Source organism: Numenius arquata, chromosome 3, assembly GCF_964106895.1.
Source record: "Numenius arquata chromosome 3, bNumArq3.hap1.1, whole genome shotgun sequence".
Classification (NCBI taxonomy): Eukaryota; Metazoa; Chordata; class Aves; order Charadriiformes; family Scolopacidae; genus Numenius; species Numenius arquata.
In genome coordinates, this window is record NC_133578.1 from 65,351,081 (window position 1) to 65,368,048 (window position 16,968).

Consider the following 16,968-nt stretch of genomic DNA (forward strand, 5'->3'; position numbering starts at 1 on the left):
GGGACTGGCCGGCTTATCTTGGACTGAACATACAGTATGACCTCTGGAGGATAAAGTATCACCAGGAACACCGGACACCTAAGTAGATTATTCATCTATCCTTTCTGTAGTCTCTGGTTACAAGAGCCCCATGGCAACAGCAACAAGAAGATATGCAGATCCTGCACTGCTCCTCTCTTTCTGGATCTGAACATTAAAATGCCTTTGATAAAGGCAAATCCGGAATCAGATGGTTAATTTCAGGTTCAGTATCTGCCTCTGATATTTTTAGGTTGCTAAAAATGTTGCCAAAGGAGGATCAGGCCTCTGAAATGCTGGAACATCCTGTCACACCTGCGTGACACACAGATTATCCTTCTTAAAAGCCCTCCATCCTTCCCATCTCCTGTTTATTTTGCCCCATCTTTACAGACTATAACTAGGTGTCCAGCTACTAGTGCTGTGACATTGATGCAAGCTGGGAGAAATAGACCCAGTGCTTCAGAAATAGTATTTTTGCTGAGGATTAGATGCCGTCAGCCATCTCACCTCAGAGGGTCTAGGTCTAAAAGACCCTTCCGCTTGCAGAGTGATACACTCAGAAGGGGCAAGACACAGAGAAATGCTCACAAGCTCATCTTCTTCACCCAGACTCTCTTCCCTTCCTTATTTGTCAGGCTCTGTCATGTTACTTTTCATCTACATCTTCTGTTATATGATTATAGGATTTTAGGGTAGTTCAAGGAGGAAGGGACCTCCAGCAGTCTCTAGTTCAACCTCCTGCACAAAGCAGGGTGGGCCACGAGATCAGACCAGGTTGCTCCAGGTTTTATCCAGCCAGGTCTTGGAAACCTCCAAGGGTGGAGACCATGTAGCTGTCCTGAGGCCCACATCTGCCTCTGTGGGAATGGCATTTCCCTGCCTGACAGATCCATCTCATGAAGCCCCGTCTCTTCCCCAGCTGCGCTCCTGCACCGTATCCCAGGAGGTGATGCCAAGGGGGCCTGCAAGTCCTTATCTCCTTCATGGAATAACTTAGGAGGTGACTATGCTGAGAGGGCAACTCACAGACAGGGAAACCACTCCGACCTCCCATACTGATAGCAGGATTTTAATCAGGGCCTGACTTAAATCATTAATTCACAGCCCTCAGGTTGTTTAAAGAGCTGTGATAATGGGCTGAGAAGAAATTACTATCCATTTTCTCTTGGCAGGACTGTAACGGCATGACATGGCACCCGTCAAATTGGGCAAAGAACAGGGATAATTTTCAGAATGAGAGAAAGACAGAAAATCTACCCAGAGGAAACAATGACAGAAGATTCCTCCACATATGCAAACACAAAGAGGTCAATTTAGATTTCGTTTTTTTAAACATGCTTTTATTTCTTAAGGACATTTGGCGAGATAGCCATAACATAAACCTCACGTCCAGCATTACTTGGCAACACATTTCCCAGCTGGAAAGAAAATAAATTGGATTTTTTTCTTTGTGCTAATGCCACATTTTTTTGGATGCTATTTTGGAAACTAATCAAGAGGTGGCTGCTCAGCATGCATCTTCATTCTTGATGGCTTTTTAGTGCAAAAGAGCCAGCAGCAACTTTCTGAAGTCCCCAGAGGTATCAGACCGGACAGCTTCAGCTAATGACTTCTTGTACATTTGCTGGAACTTCTCCTTTATTGCTGGCAGGTCGCTCTGAGGAGACACCAAGAGCCTCTTTAGAAGAGTGGGATGTGCTTTGAGTAATATGCCCTGCTCCTACAGGACCCCTGGGGTCTGATCCAAGGTCCACCGCAGCCGGTGGGAGGAGGAGGGGAGAAAGGAAGAGGCCTAAAAACCTTGGAGGACTTTCAGATTAACTTAAGGTCATGTCAGAAGGTGTGGTGAGGGCACACTAGCTACAAAGAGGGTCTGTGTGGAGAGCCATGCTGGGGCGGCCGGGGGCATCTCTGCCCAGTGCTCAGTGGAGCCATGCCTTGGTACTGGGCAATCTCGCACAGGTCACTGCCAGCTCCTGAGGCCACTCCGTGGTGGCAAGCAGGGAAAAAGGCACCTCAAGGAGTATGGCTAAAAGAGAGTTTTGTTCCACCCACAAAAGTAATTTTCTGGTTACCACAGGGGGGGAGAATTGAATGCCTTGTCTCAAGATCTCCTGTGAAATGGCAGGATTCTGATCTTTCTCACTGGGGTTTTAAATGTTATCACGATTGGACTGTGCCTTAACAGAGAGACTGCCCTGAAGACTAATTTCTCACCCTGCCGGTCATTGAGAAACGTGCTCTCCTTGTCCCTGTGAACGACTTCTCCTCTATGTCAAGACTGAAACATCCCTGTGGTTACAACCTACGCAGCTTACAAGGAAGGAAGACTTAAAGACTGTGTTTAAGATCTCAAATGTCTTGTGCAGTTTTGTGCTTTTTAAAATTACAATTATCTCCTTTGGATCTTTATTTTTCTTCCCTCCTCCCCATCTGTTTTTCCCAGCTGGAATCAGAGAGAATTGGCAACATATGTTTATAAGCAATTCTCAATTTGGGAACTGCTGCTTTATCATTACTTAACGAGGGATTTACTTTCAACATCTTATTGGGGCCAAGCCTCCCCATGGGCTAGTTTTAACCAGGTACAGTTGACTCCACTTGAAATTGCCTGCGTGCTTTCTGGTTTAGTTCTTCTGAAAACTGAAATAGATGCAGAATCAAAATTAGAGTTGCCCGGGTACAAAAGCAGAGTGTGACCACTGATGTCATTGGGCTGAAATGGGCTGACTGAGCACGTGACCTGCCAGAACTCCCTCCATACCCTCTACATTTGTATTTCTGCCAGAGCTGATGTGAGGTATTACAGGTCGCAGGGTACCCTACCTCGGCCCTGGTCACAAGGATGCGAATCAAGGTCTCTTCATCAGTCCCGGCTCCTTTCATTGACTTGTGCAGAAGGGTCGCAAAGTAACCTGGGCAGTCTTTGGCACAGCTGACTAGAGAAAACAGTAAAAGGCTTCATTATACTTGTAAATTTACACTTCATGATACATCTTCAGTGAGAAGGAAATAAATAAGGAAGAAATAAAGGAAACTCTCTAGGGTTTATGCTCAGACAGACATATGAGCTGGTAGGGCTTTCATTCTGTGTCTGGTCCCCTATCAGTATGCAAGGAGAAGTCTTGGAGTCTGAATGGGGACGTACATTTCTCCACGGGGAAAGCATGTTACACAGTGAAATGATCAGCACTGAGTACTCTGCCGTTCCACAATGAAAATGAAATTAATGAGAACAAGCATTTGCCCCTCTGGACTTCCTCTTGCCCATCCATTCCTGGGGTAGCTGCTCACTCCGCAGCTCACAGGGGCAAGATCCAGACGGATAACAGCAATACCAGTAAGATAACAAGAGCCAGGGCACAGGCTTAAACACTGGTCACGGTCATCCCAGTGCTAAATTGCTGTCAAGGGCCCTGTGCATTTCTGTGGTGGCTGGCTAACACACTTCTGATGATGCTCAGGCATCCACTGGAAGTTATCAGCAGCCATGGCCTCAGGGGCAACTTGGAGGTGGCCACCCTGTGTTAGAGGGCAAATAATTTGGCTGTTTGGAGAGCAGCTGTGTCTACCAAGTTTTATTTCTAAAACCAAGGGGTCCAAATCACTGAAAACTGTCTCTTATTCTCCTGGCAATTATGTCAGCTCAGTTTAGGGCTGTCATGATGTCCATCACCAGGCTGTACACAGATCCCCAATAACCAATGTCAGATGAAGGCGAGAACCAGAAAAGAAAGCTCTTGACACTTTTTTTTTTTTTTTACCAAGAGTGAGATAAGCCTTCTCCAGGTCTCCAGATGTTTCACTTTTAATGGATTCTTCTATGTCCTTCCCACACACCTACAAGGACAACAAAAAAGGAGCCATCAGAGCCACTGTCTGTACATGTCACCCCACTGCCATAAAACCAGCATCAGACTTAGGATCCAAGGGCAAAAAGCCAATTCAGATCCTTTAGAGCCTTTCCAAAGGAGTAATTCAAGGGCAAATGAAGTTCTCCTCTGAAGTGCTCACAGAACCACTGGCACCAAGATAAGAAGGTCTATGCAGCCAGGTAAGGCACAATGGTTAAGAGATGGACAACCTAAATCAAGCAATCGCATGAATTGGAGGGTGTCTAGAACAAAGAAGCTGTAGCGTCTTCTTGAGTGACCCCTCATCAGAAGAAACTGTTCGAGCTTCCTCTGACCCCTCTGTCAAAGGCTCTGGATGGCTCCCACACAAATAAGATAATTTTTGGAGCTTTACCAGCTCTATGAAGTTTTGTTACTTATTGTCTTTGGCTTCCCAGGGAAAGTTTACAAGCACTGCAGTTGTTCCCAAGTTTTTGTATTATTCTCTAAGAAAGGGGAAAAACAGACTGTCACTTCAAACCCGAGTTTATCCTGACTTTTGTGAACTTTGTGATCCTCAAAGCCTTTTACTTTGCTCTGTTTTGCCTCTCAGGATGGCCCCGCATGGTTCAAGACTCTAGTGGTCTTTTAGGTCAAAGCTGGGAGACCAGGGGTACAAGGCGGGAAGGGATCCCTTCTGAGGATTTGGGCTTAAGTTCTGCAAACTCTCAACCTGTTTTAGATCTCGGCCCATTTATCTTTCCAAATGCAGAAAAGGACTAATGTTTGCATGGGTCTAATCTTGGCCCATTTCTACTTCAAATGCAGCCAGGCAGGATGTGGTGGATCGGTTTGGGCAACCTGATCTGCTTGGCTTTAGGAATCAAAAAGCCAAGGTAGCTTGGCTACCGGAGCACTTAACTGAACCCCCAGGGTTTGGGCCACTCCGAGGGAGAGAGTATCCGTTAGTGACTGGTTTTGTTCTCCTGCCAGCAGCAAGCCAAAACTTGGATTAATCTGCAAACATTTTTCCAACTAGGGGTTCCTGATTGTGCTGACACTGAAATATGGCCTTGACTGGAGTTTTTTTCCTCTTCAGTGCCTAGGGCTACAGTTCTCTGATGAACTCGGAGTCATCCTAGGGAAGTTCAGGACTATGAGCCAGAGGCTGGAGTGGGGACCCTCTCCTGGGAATAAGTGTCTCTGATAAGCTTCCGCCTCACTGTCAGGAGAAGGATCTTGGATCTCCCATTGCTTTGACTGTCTCAGGTCATTTCCAAGCGAGAGGTCTCAATGGAGGTCAGCTCCAGGCCCAGGCATGAGCAAAATGTCCCTGGTGAGTGACACAGGGAGAAGTACCAAACAGCTGGGATCCTGCTGCCTACTTTGCCTCATGTTTGGAGGCAGAGGAGAGTGAAGCAAAGTACCTGCACAGGCCGTCTGCCCAGTGTGGGCAGAGAGGAAGAGGCTGGAGATGTGCCTCTGCCCAGCCAATACCAGCATGTGAAGCAGGGGGATGAGGAGGAGAGACCTTGCCAGGCTCTGCTTTGGAGAAGGAGAAGGAAAGACCAGAAAAGCAAAACCCTGCTTCAGGGCAGGAGTTTGTGAACCTGTCCCTTTGCTGGTCCTCCTGCAGAAGTGGGGACACCCACCATGGTGCAGCTGAGGGAAGGAAACGACATCACAACATTTATTTGGCTGGATGTTGTGTAGGTTATGGAGAGGAATAGGTTCTTCACCAGGAAAAGATACAGCTTTTAGTCCCTATTTCCATAAGATCAGCATCCAGTTGTATAAAAATGTTTCCCAAGATTCTTAAAGCATTCAAGAAGTTTTAAAATGGCAAGGAAAGGATTGCCTGCTCTACATGTACTTGTAGGGTCTGCAAATTACATGTCAGGCCCTACACAACTCACATCGCAGAAGAGAATAACTCACCTTTTCGTAAGCTTGAAAAGTAGCTCTCAGCTGACTGTAGCTTCTCTTTGCTAAGACCACATTGAAAGCCAGCTCCTCTGTTCCCCACCGGCCTTCTCCTGCCTGAAAGATTACATGTTATTTTTTTGAAGAACTTGTTTATTCACAGTAGAGACAAAAAGTCAGCCAGAGCCCTTGATCCACCAAGCTCCAGACTGTGCCCCCCCTCAGATGATGTCCTTACACTGCCATTGCCCCCGTACTCAGTGTGTTTAGTCACCCCTGAGGCAGCCCTTGCTGTGCAGCACAGGGGAAATGGGGATTTTTCCACAATTGCACTTACTTTATACAGATCTGTGGCATCTTGCTCAGCGAGCTCTGCATTGACCTGTTGGGTCTCATCTCGGGTTGCCTACAGGAAAGGACATGGCAATAAAGAAACCTGATGAAGTGCTGGGGACATTTCGTAGTGGAAGTGAAGATTGTAAGCCTGTGGCCCCCACAAATATTTTGGTTATAGTTTTGCTGCCATCTGCTGACAAATGCATAGTAACGAGGCACAGTGGGACTTGGTGGTACAGCTTTGAACGGTCTGTTCATGTTAACCGCAGCCCCTGATTTTCCTGAGTTTTGAGGTGAAGCCTGAATGCTAGGGCTTCTCTCCCAGCTCTATTTGCTGTGTGCTGGGACCCTAATGAGATTGCAACTCTGACACCTCTGGAGCAAGAGGGGACTATCTGGGCTTAGTAGCTGCACAGCAGTAGACTGTAGTCTGTAGATGCTGCCCTGTAGATGGTCCCCCTCGTCCCCAGTGTCCTTGCTATCCCATGGGTGCTTCCATTCCCTCTCCCAGCCAGCACGTGTCTGAGCAGACAAAAAAAAAATCAGAAGAAAACCTGGGCTGGGTTTGGAGTTAGCCTTGCTTTGAGGAGGGCCAGACTAGAAGAGCTCGAGGTTCCCTTCCCACCTGGGTCATTCTTTTGTTCTGGTTTGTGCTGGGTTTTGCAGGTATTTTTCCATGGTGGGAAGTGTCAGCATGTGCGGGCAGGCATTGGGGTGGGAATGGGGCTGAGATGCACAGACCGAGCGGGGGCAGGACCACCCCACCACGGCCTTTAGTTTCACTCCTGGAGGGCTGAGCTGCTGGCTACGTACAGTACCCTGGGTTTTTTACAAACCGCAAGGTTTCTTAGGAAAGAAAGCAGCTCGTGTATCCATCATCCAGCTGCTGCAAAAAGGTTCCCAATACCTGCAGTGAAGTTTTCATGGTGTTGGATATGCCCTGATAACTGCAAAATATTTTCCTGATTAACACATACACTCTGAGCATTCACTAACACTCTAATTACTGGTAGAAATTATGAAGGACTAATCTATGAAAAAGATCTGAATAACTACGAAAAATTATTTTCACTCCTGAAAATACACTCCAAGAGGCTGAAGAGAGCTGTACCAATGCTCTCCAGAATGGGAATCTAACTGTGGTGTATTTAGCGATGTGACTGTTAGATCTTTAAAGCTTCGTCTATTTAATGAATCTTTTCGTTTCTCAGGGCTTGGCCACCATGTTGCATTTCTAGATGTGATTCTTACTCTTCTTAGTTATCCTATGTCTTTATGGAGATATTAATTTTTTTCTTTATTTCATGTAGGTGGTTTAAAATAAAGTGTGTTCTAATGGAAAATATGCTTTTTTTGGTGAATGGACAACTAACATAACAGCAATCTCTTTTTCACTTGTTCTGTATCTATCTGAATTTTAAATTCCTCAGATGGAATTTGAGGTGGAAATTGGATTTTGCTGGTTTTGGGCAGAATTCAGCATAATGTAGCCATGACCTTAAATGGGTATTCTAGCCATTACCCTGGTATAAATGATAATAAACCAAGGCTGTTTTCTTCAAACTATTGGAAATTATAAAATTATTTCTGATGTTATGTAACTTCTTTAGCTATATTTAAAATCTAAAGAAGAGTCTTATCCTGAAGAATGCCCTTTGCTTACTATAAATACCTCATTATTGCATTATACATAATAATTACTAATTATTAAGCTAATACTTATTATGATTATCCAGGATAGACAGGATAGAGAAAAGGAAATATCTCTATGAGGTATATGCATAAGAGGAAAGCCCCCAGCCTTACCTCTAGCACAGTGACTAATATCTTCTGTAGAGAGCCACTTGTGTCACTTTTAACATCAGACTCTAGATCCCTATCAAAGACTGTGGAGAAAAAAAATCTGTGAGGGTTCACCCAGTGATAAAAGCGTTAAATGTGTGTGTTTGAAAGACAAAACTACTTACGCCGTTTGTATGCCTCCTTTATGTTTACAATTTCCTAGGCAAATAAATCAAATAAATAAATATCCAAATTAATAAATATGGAAAATTGTTTACAAATAAATATAAATAAATACATTTAATAAATAAATAAATAAGCAAAAAAACCGCCAGCAAGTCAGTACCATGCCCATGTTGCTTGAGGTGTAGCAGGTGTGGAGGGAGGAGAAGCTGAATTCCCACTCCCTGCTCAGGGCACAGGGACACGGCACAAACCCAGCCCAGTTCAGGACACATCTCAGTGGAAGCCTGACTCGTGCAGGTGTCCCTCTGCTTTCACATGCATTTAGGCATAAGCTGAAGGGCTTTTTGAAGAGGATCGCATTCCCGAACCTGGCGGGAGCCACCTCTGAACAGTCAGAGCAGAGCCAAAGCCACCCTTAAACAGGCACCTGGGGCTTCCTTTTGTCATTAGTGTTGCTTCTGTGCCACCCACTGGAGATGCAAGTAGGACCAAGGAAGGAATTTGAACCATACTGCAATTAACTCTTGCAAAAGTTTCAGCCTCAGCCATACTGACAACAGGCATTTCAGCCGTGGAGGCTGGTCCGATCCCTCCTCCTCCTCCCCAGGGGATGCTCTTGGTGAGCTCTTTGCCCTGCTATGTTGGGGAAGTCACAAATAAAAACTACCAGGGTGTCCTAACCTTATTGTTTCGTGTGCAGAGAATCTCGATCAGCAGCGACTCATCCGTCCCAGCGCCCTTCATTGCCTTCTGAAGCTCTCGGGCCTCATACTCACAGGGCAGGTCCAGCAGAGCCAGCACAGCCTTTTCGAAATTCCCACTCAGATCTCCCTTCAGGTCGTCTTCCATATCCTGCAGGGACAGTCAGAAGAGTCAGTGCAAAAGCTGAGCTGGGATCAGAGGGGGGGTTTATTTGTTCCAGAGAATTTCATGATTTCAAAGCTTATTCTGGACCAAAAAGGGACAAAACCATAAAAAAGGCTTTAAATGCATGGACTTCTTTTTTTGCAGAATAAATTCCCTAAAATTTTTTGTTTCATATTGAATGAAATATTCAAAAATTCTCTTAATCCATCATCCATCTTCAAATACCAGCCAATATCAGTCCAGTTTTGACTCTTACTTGTTTGAATAAATGCAGTCTAGTGTTTTTAAAAGCCTAACAGGAGAGTTTACTCTGAAACACAAGGCAGAAACTTTCTGCTTCAAAAGAGCTGCAACAGAAGGGATCAAACTTATTAAATGTCTCTTCCAGTCTCAGTTAAAATTGACTTATTGGAAAAAGGAACACATTTCTACAAAGTGCTTTGGTGTCAAGCAATCAGCATTTTTTCCCCCAAAAATAAAAAAAAAATCAACCTTCTACTAATGATCTACTTAATTCAAAATTTAATAAGGCCCCAGAGAAGAACTAGCTCGTGTATGCACGCTGAGAAGGATGCCTACTGATGAATTATTTGGAACTCTATCCGCAGTCAATGTTTCCTGTAGTACGGGAAGTACTTAACAAGTTCAGAACAAAAATCGAGGAGCCCAACTCAACGTCTATTGTTCTTAAATACCCTCTTACACAATCACAAGTGAACACTCAATCAAATAAAGTCAGAGGCTGACATCGCTGTTGGAGCAGTTTCAACGCGTGCACCATGAACTTTGCTTTCTCGAGCAGCAGGAACAAGAAACGGTACAATTTGCGTCTCCTTCCCAAGAAATTTAGGCTGCCCCGGCAGGCGAGAAGGGTTGCTCCATGCTGATGTAACTGGCATGTCTCACGGCATTTGCTCATTTCTAATGCCTGTTTTTATTATATGGAAGTAAATCTATAGTAACCAATATGTAACCAAAATCTTTATCATGCTTGCTGTAACTGTTACATACTGAGGGTGGTGAGACACTGGCACAGGTTGCCCAGAGAGGTGGTAGATCCTCTATCCCTGGGAACATTCAAGGCCCGTTTGGATGGGGCTCTGAGCAACCTGATCTAGTTGAAGATGTCCCTGCTCATTGCAGGGGGTTGGACTAGATGGTTTTTAAGGTCCCTTCCAACCCAAACTATTCTACATGATTCTATATAGAAAGCTTTCAGGTTCAGTGCTGCCTGTCTTATTAACATTGACTAATGACTAATGAGCAAGGAGACCTTAAGAAAATACCAATATAATAATAAGCTCTGCAGGATTCAGCTGTTTACCTAAATAATATATTAGAAGCTTTATTTTTCTTCTTGGAAACTATTTTTCTTACACATAAAATCATTAAGGCAGTCTACCTTTCCTCCTCCAGAAATCAAGTGCCCAGTGAGAATTCTCAGTTTTACAACGTGTATTCTGCTTCATCACTGGAAGAAATCAATACTACATCTGTTAAACTCAACAAAAATGTAATGATGTAAGATCAAATAGTTCCTCTGAATTTGCATCTGGTCTGAGAGGGATTCTGACTTAAAATTTCCCTTTTACATTAATTCCTTTTTCTGAATGTGCTGAAGATAACACTGGCTGAAACATCTTTTGCTTCAGTTATGAATAATTTTCTAGCTCTCCCAACTTTGATTAAAATGCTCTGATCTGGTTAAGGCTGATTTCAAGAAGACTGTGAAGCCTAAGATTAGAAATATAATTGGTATTTTAGAAGATAAAATAAATTGCTGAATCTGAAACTAACTGGTGTCCTCCTTAAATCCACTGTGCCCTTAGTATTTTCAAAAGCAGAGCCTGTAGGCTATGTTTCTAGCATGCATGCAGGATGAAACAGAGAGGCCATTTATTTTGAAGTACCTTGCTATACAGAGCCTTGTACTTCTGTTTTATTTGTTGTCTCTGCTCCGCTGTTCGACTTGACAAGACTTCAATAATTTTCTTTTCATCGGTTCCTGAAAAAGAAGTTGCGCATGGGAATTATTTAATCAGGAATGTAATGCCGAGGAAAGAAAACACGATCTCTAAAGAGAAAAAAACTGCTATACATATATCCCCACTGGTGCCAACTTTAGGATTTGTAGCATCTAAGATTCTTTTGAGGATATGTTTAACTGTAGTCAGCTACAATGCTCAGAACATAAAATAAAGTTCACCATCTCGTGCTGCTTATATTTTATCAGGGAAATTGAGTCTTCTGTTTGAGAATGTTGGACGCTGCTCCTAAAATCAGGGTTATGCCAGTGCCTGTAGGCTGACATGCACGTGCTTGTTTGAGTAGCCCTGAGGGACCAGGCAAAGGATCCAGCTCATTAAGCGCACAAGTGCTTGTGCCGGCACAACAGAATGAACGGCATGGGGTGAGAAGACGGGGCAGGTGAAGATGTGATTAAATCAGCGCCATTAACCCAGAGCCTGACTGTACAGCCTGTACAAAATGGGTTGTGCTCTGCATTAAATGGAGTCAGGAAGAGGAGCAGGAACCAGCCTTCGTGGTCTGAGTCTCTGCTGATGCTGTTTTGCTTGGCAAAAATAAGTGAGAGTGAAGCGGGAGCATGGGGTGCCCTGGTGATGTGCATCGCAGCAGCTGCATCCCCCAGGAACCCGCAGGGGAGCTGAGCACGCAGTGTCCCCCCAGCAGAAAGCCCCAGGGCAGCTTTGAGCTGTAACTTATGCGGTGGATGGAAGCAGCTTACTAAAGGCAATGACCTTGTTCTTGTACTTTTCTTGCCCTCAGCCGTATAAACAGATGTTTGCACTAAACAAAGCTGCTGGAAGGCGTTCGTTATGTGTCTGCCTAAAGGGATGGGATTGCAGTGATGTTACTTGGATGCCCAAAAGACACAATAGATCAGCTATTGCATTAACACGTGTCCTGGGGCACTTCCACCTGAGGGCCAGCAGCTTGCCTCAGGCGTTATTTCTTCAAGACAAGGATTGAAACGGAGAATGTGTTTCAGGAGAGACCTACGACCCTGCCAAACTACCCATAGTATATAAAGGGTTTAGATGGCAAAGAAAAGGCATCAGGCCACATGCCAGGTGTGCTGATGCGTGCACGTCATGCTGGTGGACACTGCCCCATGCTCTCCTTGTGCTCTTCCATCTGTTGCATCCACCTACTGGGCTCTCAGATGCCTCATCTCAGGCAAGAGCCTGAGAACCTCCCAAGAGGGAGCAGGGATCAACAAGGGTTTCCAAGAAGCTACCAGTGGAAGAGATAAAAATACAAATGATACTGGCATTCAGCAGCAGCTGATGCATTTTCATCCCTGCATGTCACCACCAGGCACATGCAGGACAAGTTTAGGACATCTTCTTCCTGCTTAGAACCGAGGCAGAAGGCATGGTCCAAATTTGGAAGGAAAAGGACTCCTATCTGACAATGTGGGGTTAAACTCTCAGTAGCAGAGTCCTCTGGGGAACTGTCTTGAGGGGGTTCAGCTGGTAGCACAGGAGTAGTTCCTAAAATTCAGCACGTAACTAGCTGATTCTGAATGTCAGTGCTATACCAAGAAGAAATGCTTAAATACATGTTTACTATGCAAATGCCTGGAGTGAATGAATAACTTATTGCTCTGGTATGCTGCCTGGCTGTTCTTCCTCTGCTGGACATTGCCACCTCCAGGGACCTGAGAATCCCATGAACACTGTGCATTCCTCACTCACAGCAGTGCACAGTCAGCCAGCTCACTTCAAATTGCCTTAGAAGATGGTGGGAGCCAGTATTTTCGGTTAAAAACCACTGATGCAGATTGAGATCACTGCATATTCCATACAGGTGATGGAACTGCAGTGGGCTCTGATGAGCATATGGAGTGGTGATGTTTTTTACTGGTCCTTGAAGGCCTGGGAAACGACATATAACCATGACCTTAACCCAACTTGAGTAGCTGGACCTCATGACTGTTGTATCAGCCTTGACAGCTTGACGTTCCTACCACAGGGAGCAAATATCATGTTTATCCCAGTCCCCTGGAGCTAAGCAATTAACAAACTAGATCTTACCAGTCTTTGAGGAACAATCTGGCTTCCCTTCCCATTTATCTTAATCACATAAAACTTCACGGGTGTGCATGTTCTTTGAGTCAGTAAGTGACAGAAAGCATAAAGATTACCTGAAACTGGTTGGAACAGTTGTTTTGCCCTAAGTTTATGTATAGGCTCTTTATAATATTGAGTTGCCCTTTGTATAAAAAGAAAGAGCTTTCTTACCTGCTCCTTTGCAGGCGCTGTGTATTTTCTTGGCATCTCGGTCTGCATCAAACCCGTGATGATGGCGTTTATTGGTTGACTGGGAAAACAGGCACAACAGACACATGGGAAACAATCTCACATTAGTCTGTCTGAATGACAGCAGTTTGGGCCAGGTAATTGCTCAATCTTTGTTTGAACCATCCAAATTGTGAAGTTCATGCTGGGCTTTGCTGAAATACTGTATCTATGGCTAGGGCTCCTAGAATGGATCCACAAATAGCTGTCACCATGTGACACACAGTGCTGATCCTATACAACTTTATTCTGCCAGTTTGGGCTTACTCAAATGATTTAAAGGTAATAACTTCATACTAAGCATTTTCATGCCAGATCAAATATTATTTGTGAGTACCACTTTAACAACAGGCCAATATAAATGCCTTATCAGACGTCTACAGAGCCAGGCCCCATCTCTGCAGTATGTTTGTTAAGTACTAGGAGTTTACAATCCCAATCAGCTGAATAAAAACCGGTCCTGCCAACCTTTCTTGCGTTGATGCATTCATGCAAACAAGATAATTGGAGGTATATAATGTGATAAAGCTGGTGGTTTTTTTATTTTGGAAAATAGTACAGGTTACCTTGAGCTAAATCTATCGAGGGAAAAGTCCACAGCCACAGCAGCAGTTTACAGCCTGACATATCAATGTAAACAAAAAACCATGCCTGTTCCTGCTGTTCTGACAAGCTGTGAATCACAAGGGCTGAAACACTGGTACACCCTCTATTCTGTTTCTCAGGCAGGGGTAGAAGTATCTGAGACCAGGAGGGCAGCAGCGTTTTCAACCCCTGTAGTATCATGAATCGGATATTGTAAGCGCCTAAGCTCTAAAATAATACTGCAAAATAGGTTCTAAGCTCCTAAATCAAGTAGAACTATATGCACACCACGGTCTTGGGGTGTCTAAGTGGGCCCTGCAAGTGCTTTGGCATTTCCATTCAAATAGCAACATGTGGATGAGGCTGCTTGCTTTGCAGAGCTGCCAAGGACTGGCATCACCATTGTTAATTAAGGGTTACGATGCTCCAGGGCATGGCACTCTGCTCTCCACTAAATTAAGGGTTATGACACCCCAGGGCACGGCACTCTGCTTTTAAGTCTTTCTGAAAATGCCACCATCCTGCTGAAGAGCACAATAGGCTAAATGGCTGATTAGCTTCCTTATCTTTGGGGACAGCACAGAGCAGGGACGATTCCTGAAAGATATTAGGCGCAAGATCATTCTGCTTGTGGGATAAACAGAATTTAGCCATACGGCTGTGGGCCATGCTCTGCCACGTACCCACCTGGCCAGAGGACAGGTTTATTTACTAGTATAGATATAGCCTGGAAGCATGTTTGTTGGTATTCTTCAAAAGTTTCATGCTGTGATCTACCAGCTCTGGTAGAAGAGCTACAGCTCTGGATAAAGGAGTCCTCTATCAAAAGACAAAGGGGTTTATCTCAAGAAGAAACCCCAAATCCAGTCCCTACCCTGCTTTACCAATGTACTTTTGCGACAGACCAAAGACCATGTAGGTACCTGTTTGTTCTAATGCAGTTAGCAGCCAGGATACAATTCACTGCTAATAGTAGTGCAGCCATCTCACTGAAATGGAAAGTTATTTTTACAACAATAGCAATTACTAAGGTACAATAGCAATGCAATAATTTCTCTCAGTCTCTACAGCACAAGCTAAAACTTTAATTGCCACACCATTATCACAAGTGTTGCTTGTAAATGTGCATCCTACTGTATGACCTGACACACATAGGCTTCTCTGAATCTTTCAAATAAGGTGGAAATAGACGTATATAAGTAATTAATATTTTCTAGAGGAGGATTTTATTTAATGGTGTTCAAATTTCTCAGGAATTTTGTCAAAAAGGAAAGGAAAAAGCACAAGATACACTGATCACCATCTTCATCCAAAATGAATTGCATTCACATTTTTCTATTACGATAGGGTGTACGTGCTTCTCCTTTGATGGAATCATATACAAAAGATACCTTTTTGCACAAGATGCTTGAAAATTAAGCAGCTCTAATTTCTTTCTTCTCTTCTGATTGCTACACCCTCATTTCCATTCTTGTGAGAATAAAATTCACCTTTGTTCTCTGCAATACACTCAGTGAGTGATGAATTTGAGGGAACAGAATAACGGGATCCCACAATACAACCAGAGCCTGTTCTGGATATACAGCCCCAGGATGCAAATGCCACATGCACAGCCATGCAGAGGCACAACAGGCCTCTGCTGGAGTCATACAGGCACACGGTTGTTGACACAAGGAGTGTGGTCTGGGCGCTTCTCGACACGTGGCGGAGTCAATGAGCATCACGGGGTAGCCTTCAGGAGGATGCTCTGCTGCCCATTTGAGTGAGCGTGCCCCACACACCGCACTGTGCGGTCCCAGCACAGTTTTCCCCTCTTCACAATACCAAGTTTAACATTCCAAGTGTTTTGAACACTTCAGTCCATACTTTAGCATATCTTTGTATCGTTGGGTAATGCACTCCTAGTTACTTCTTGCACCGGTATCATGCACCCAAGGGACACTGTAAGCTGGACAGACAGCATCCCTGCCCTTCTGCTGTGGAAAGCAGCTGTTTGTAGGAACAGGGTACAATATCTGAATGGAGTAAATGGTGGTGACATTCAGATATCATTATTTTGGCTGTGTAGCATTAGCATGCTTTTCAGATGATGTTCATGCCACTCACACGGTTGATCCTGCTGTCTGTGTTAGGTAGCCAGTACTGAAGTTATTCTAGAGTTGATTAGAAAGCATTTGTTTGTGAAGGTTAGGACCAGAGAAACAGCTGAAAAAATCAGCAAAAAAGGGACAATTCTGGAGCACAAAATACAGATAAAAGTGCTAACATATCAAATGCATAGATGTGTCTACTTCGTAGTATCCAAGTGCTATTCTAATTCATAGATCCCCAAATTCAGTCCAGCAATATGAGTTGAGAACTGTTGCTCCACATTCACTTCCTCCTGACCTGGGGCAGAAATGAGAGGAAAAAGGCTTTGTCTGGCATTCCCTCCCAGTTTTCAGTCATTCAGCCTGGACAGAAACACCTACACAAACCTCAAAGGCAAGGAGCTGGTTTGTACTTTGCTTTGCTTTATCCACCAGCAGTGCTCGGCTGTGGGTATCACCCTTGTCATCGCAACGCTGCTGCCTCCGCAGTTCCCATTGGTCCAATGGTAACGGCATTCCAGGACTTTGGGAGAGTGGTTTCCTCTCTCATGCCTCAATGGCTGGTCAGCTATGCTCAGGCTTTAGTGATTCCCTAACTCCTACATGCAACTTGTCGCTGTAGCTGTTGTGTTTATGTGCAGCACAGTTGCAACAGGTAGCAAAATGATAGCACCAGCAACTGAAATAACGTTGTGGATTTATGAGGAATGATAAAGATCTAAATAAAGGAACATATTTCTTTTCAATGTGGAAGGAAAGGACGGCCTGTTTCTTAATGACGTTCAGGACACGTTTGTTTTAAAGCACCAGAGGAACCTATTGAGTCAGCTCTGCTAAAGCCGTCATCTTCAAATAAATCACTGTAAAACATTAAATGATGCGTCTGGGAGATAGCATTCTTATAGTACTGTGTGTAATACTAGCATCAGCTTTATAGATAGGAAATCTGATACCCTGGGTAAGTGGTATCAAGGCCAACTCCTGAGTCATCTATAAAGCCCTGGTTAAAATTCACTACCTGCT

General features: G+C 44.3%; 1 protein-coding gene across 1 annotated transcript; it reads right to left on the bottom strand.

The window, feature by feature from the left end:
- Nucleotides 1-1,558: 1,558 nt before the first annotated feature.
- On the bottom strand, nt 1,559-16,461 carry ANXA13 (annexin A13). The gene is made up of 11 exons (XM_074145985.1): nt 16,333-16,461; nt 13,214-13,292; nt 10,859-10,953; nt 8,763-8,933; nt 8,081-8,114; nt 7,920-7,999; nt 6,115-6,183; nt 5,793-5,894; nt 3,786-3,861; nt 2,848-2,960; nt 1,559-1,678 (listed from the first exon to the last, which is right to left on the bottom strand). The coding sequence occupies exons 1-11, from the start codon at nt 16,459-16,461 to the stop codon at nt 1,559-1,561; spliced, it is 1,068 nt and encodes a 355-aa protein (XP_074002086.1).
- Between the last annotated feature and the right edge of the window lie 507 nt (nt 16,462-16,968).

Excerpts from the sequence above, each read along its gene's own strand:
- ANXA13 (XM_074145985.1), bottom strand. The coding sequence starts at position 16,461 with ATGCCGTTACCATTGGACCAATGGGAACTGCGGAGGCAGCAGCGTTGC. Across the intron at positions 8,934-10,858 it reads ACAAGGCTCTGTATAGCAAG|GATATGGAAGACGACCTGAA; the intron begins GTACTTCAAAAT and ends CTGTCCCTGCAG. Across the intron at positions 3,862-5,792 it reads CTTTTCAAGCTTACGAAAAG|GTGTGTGGGAAGGACATAGA; the intron begins GTGAGTTATTCT and ends TTGTCCTTGTAG.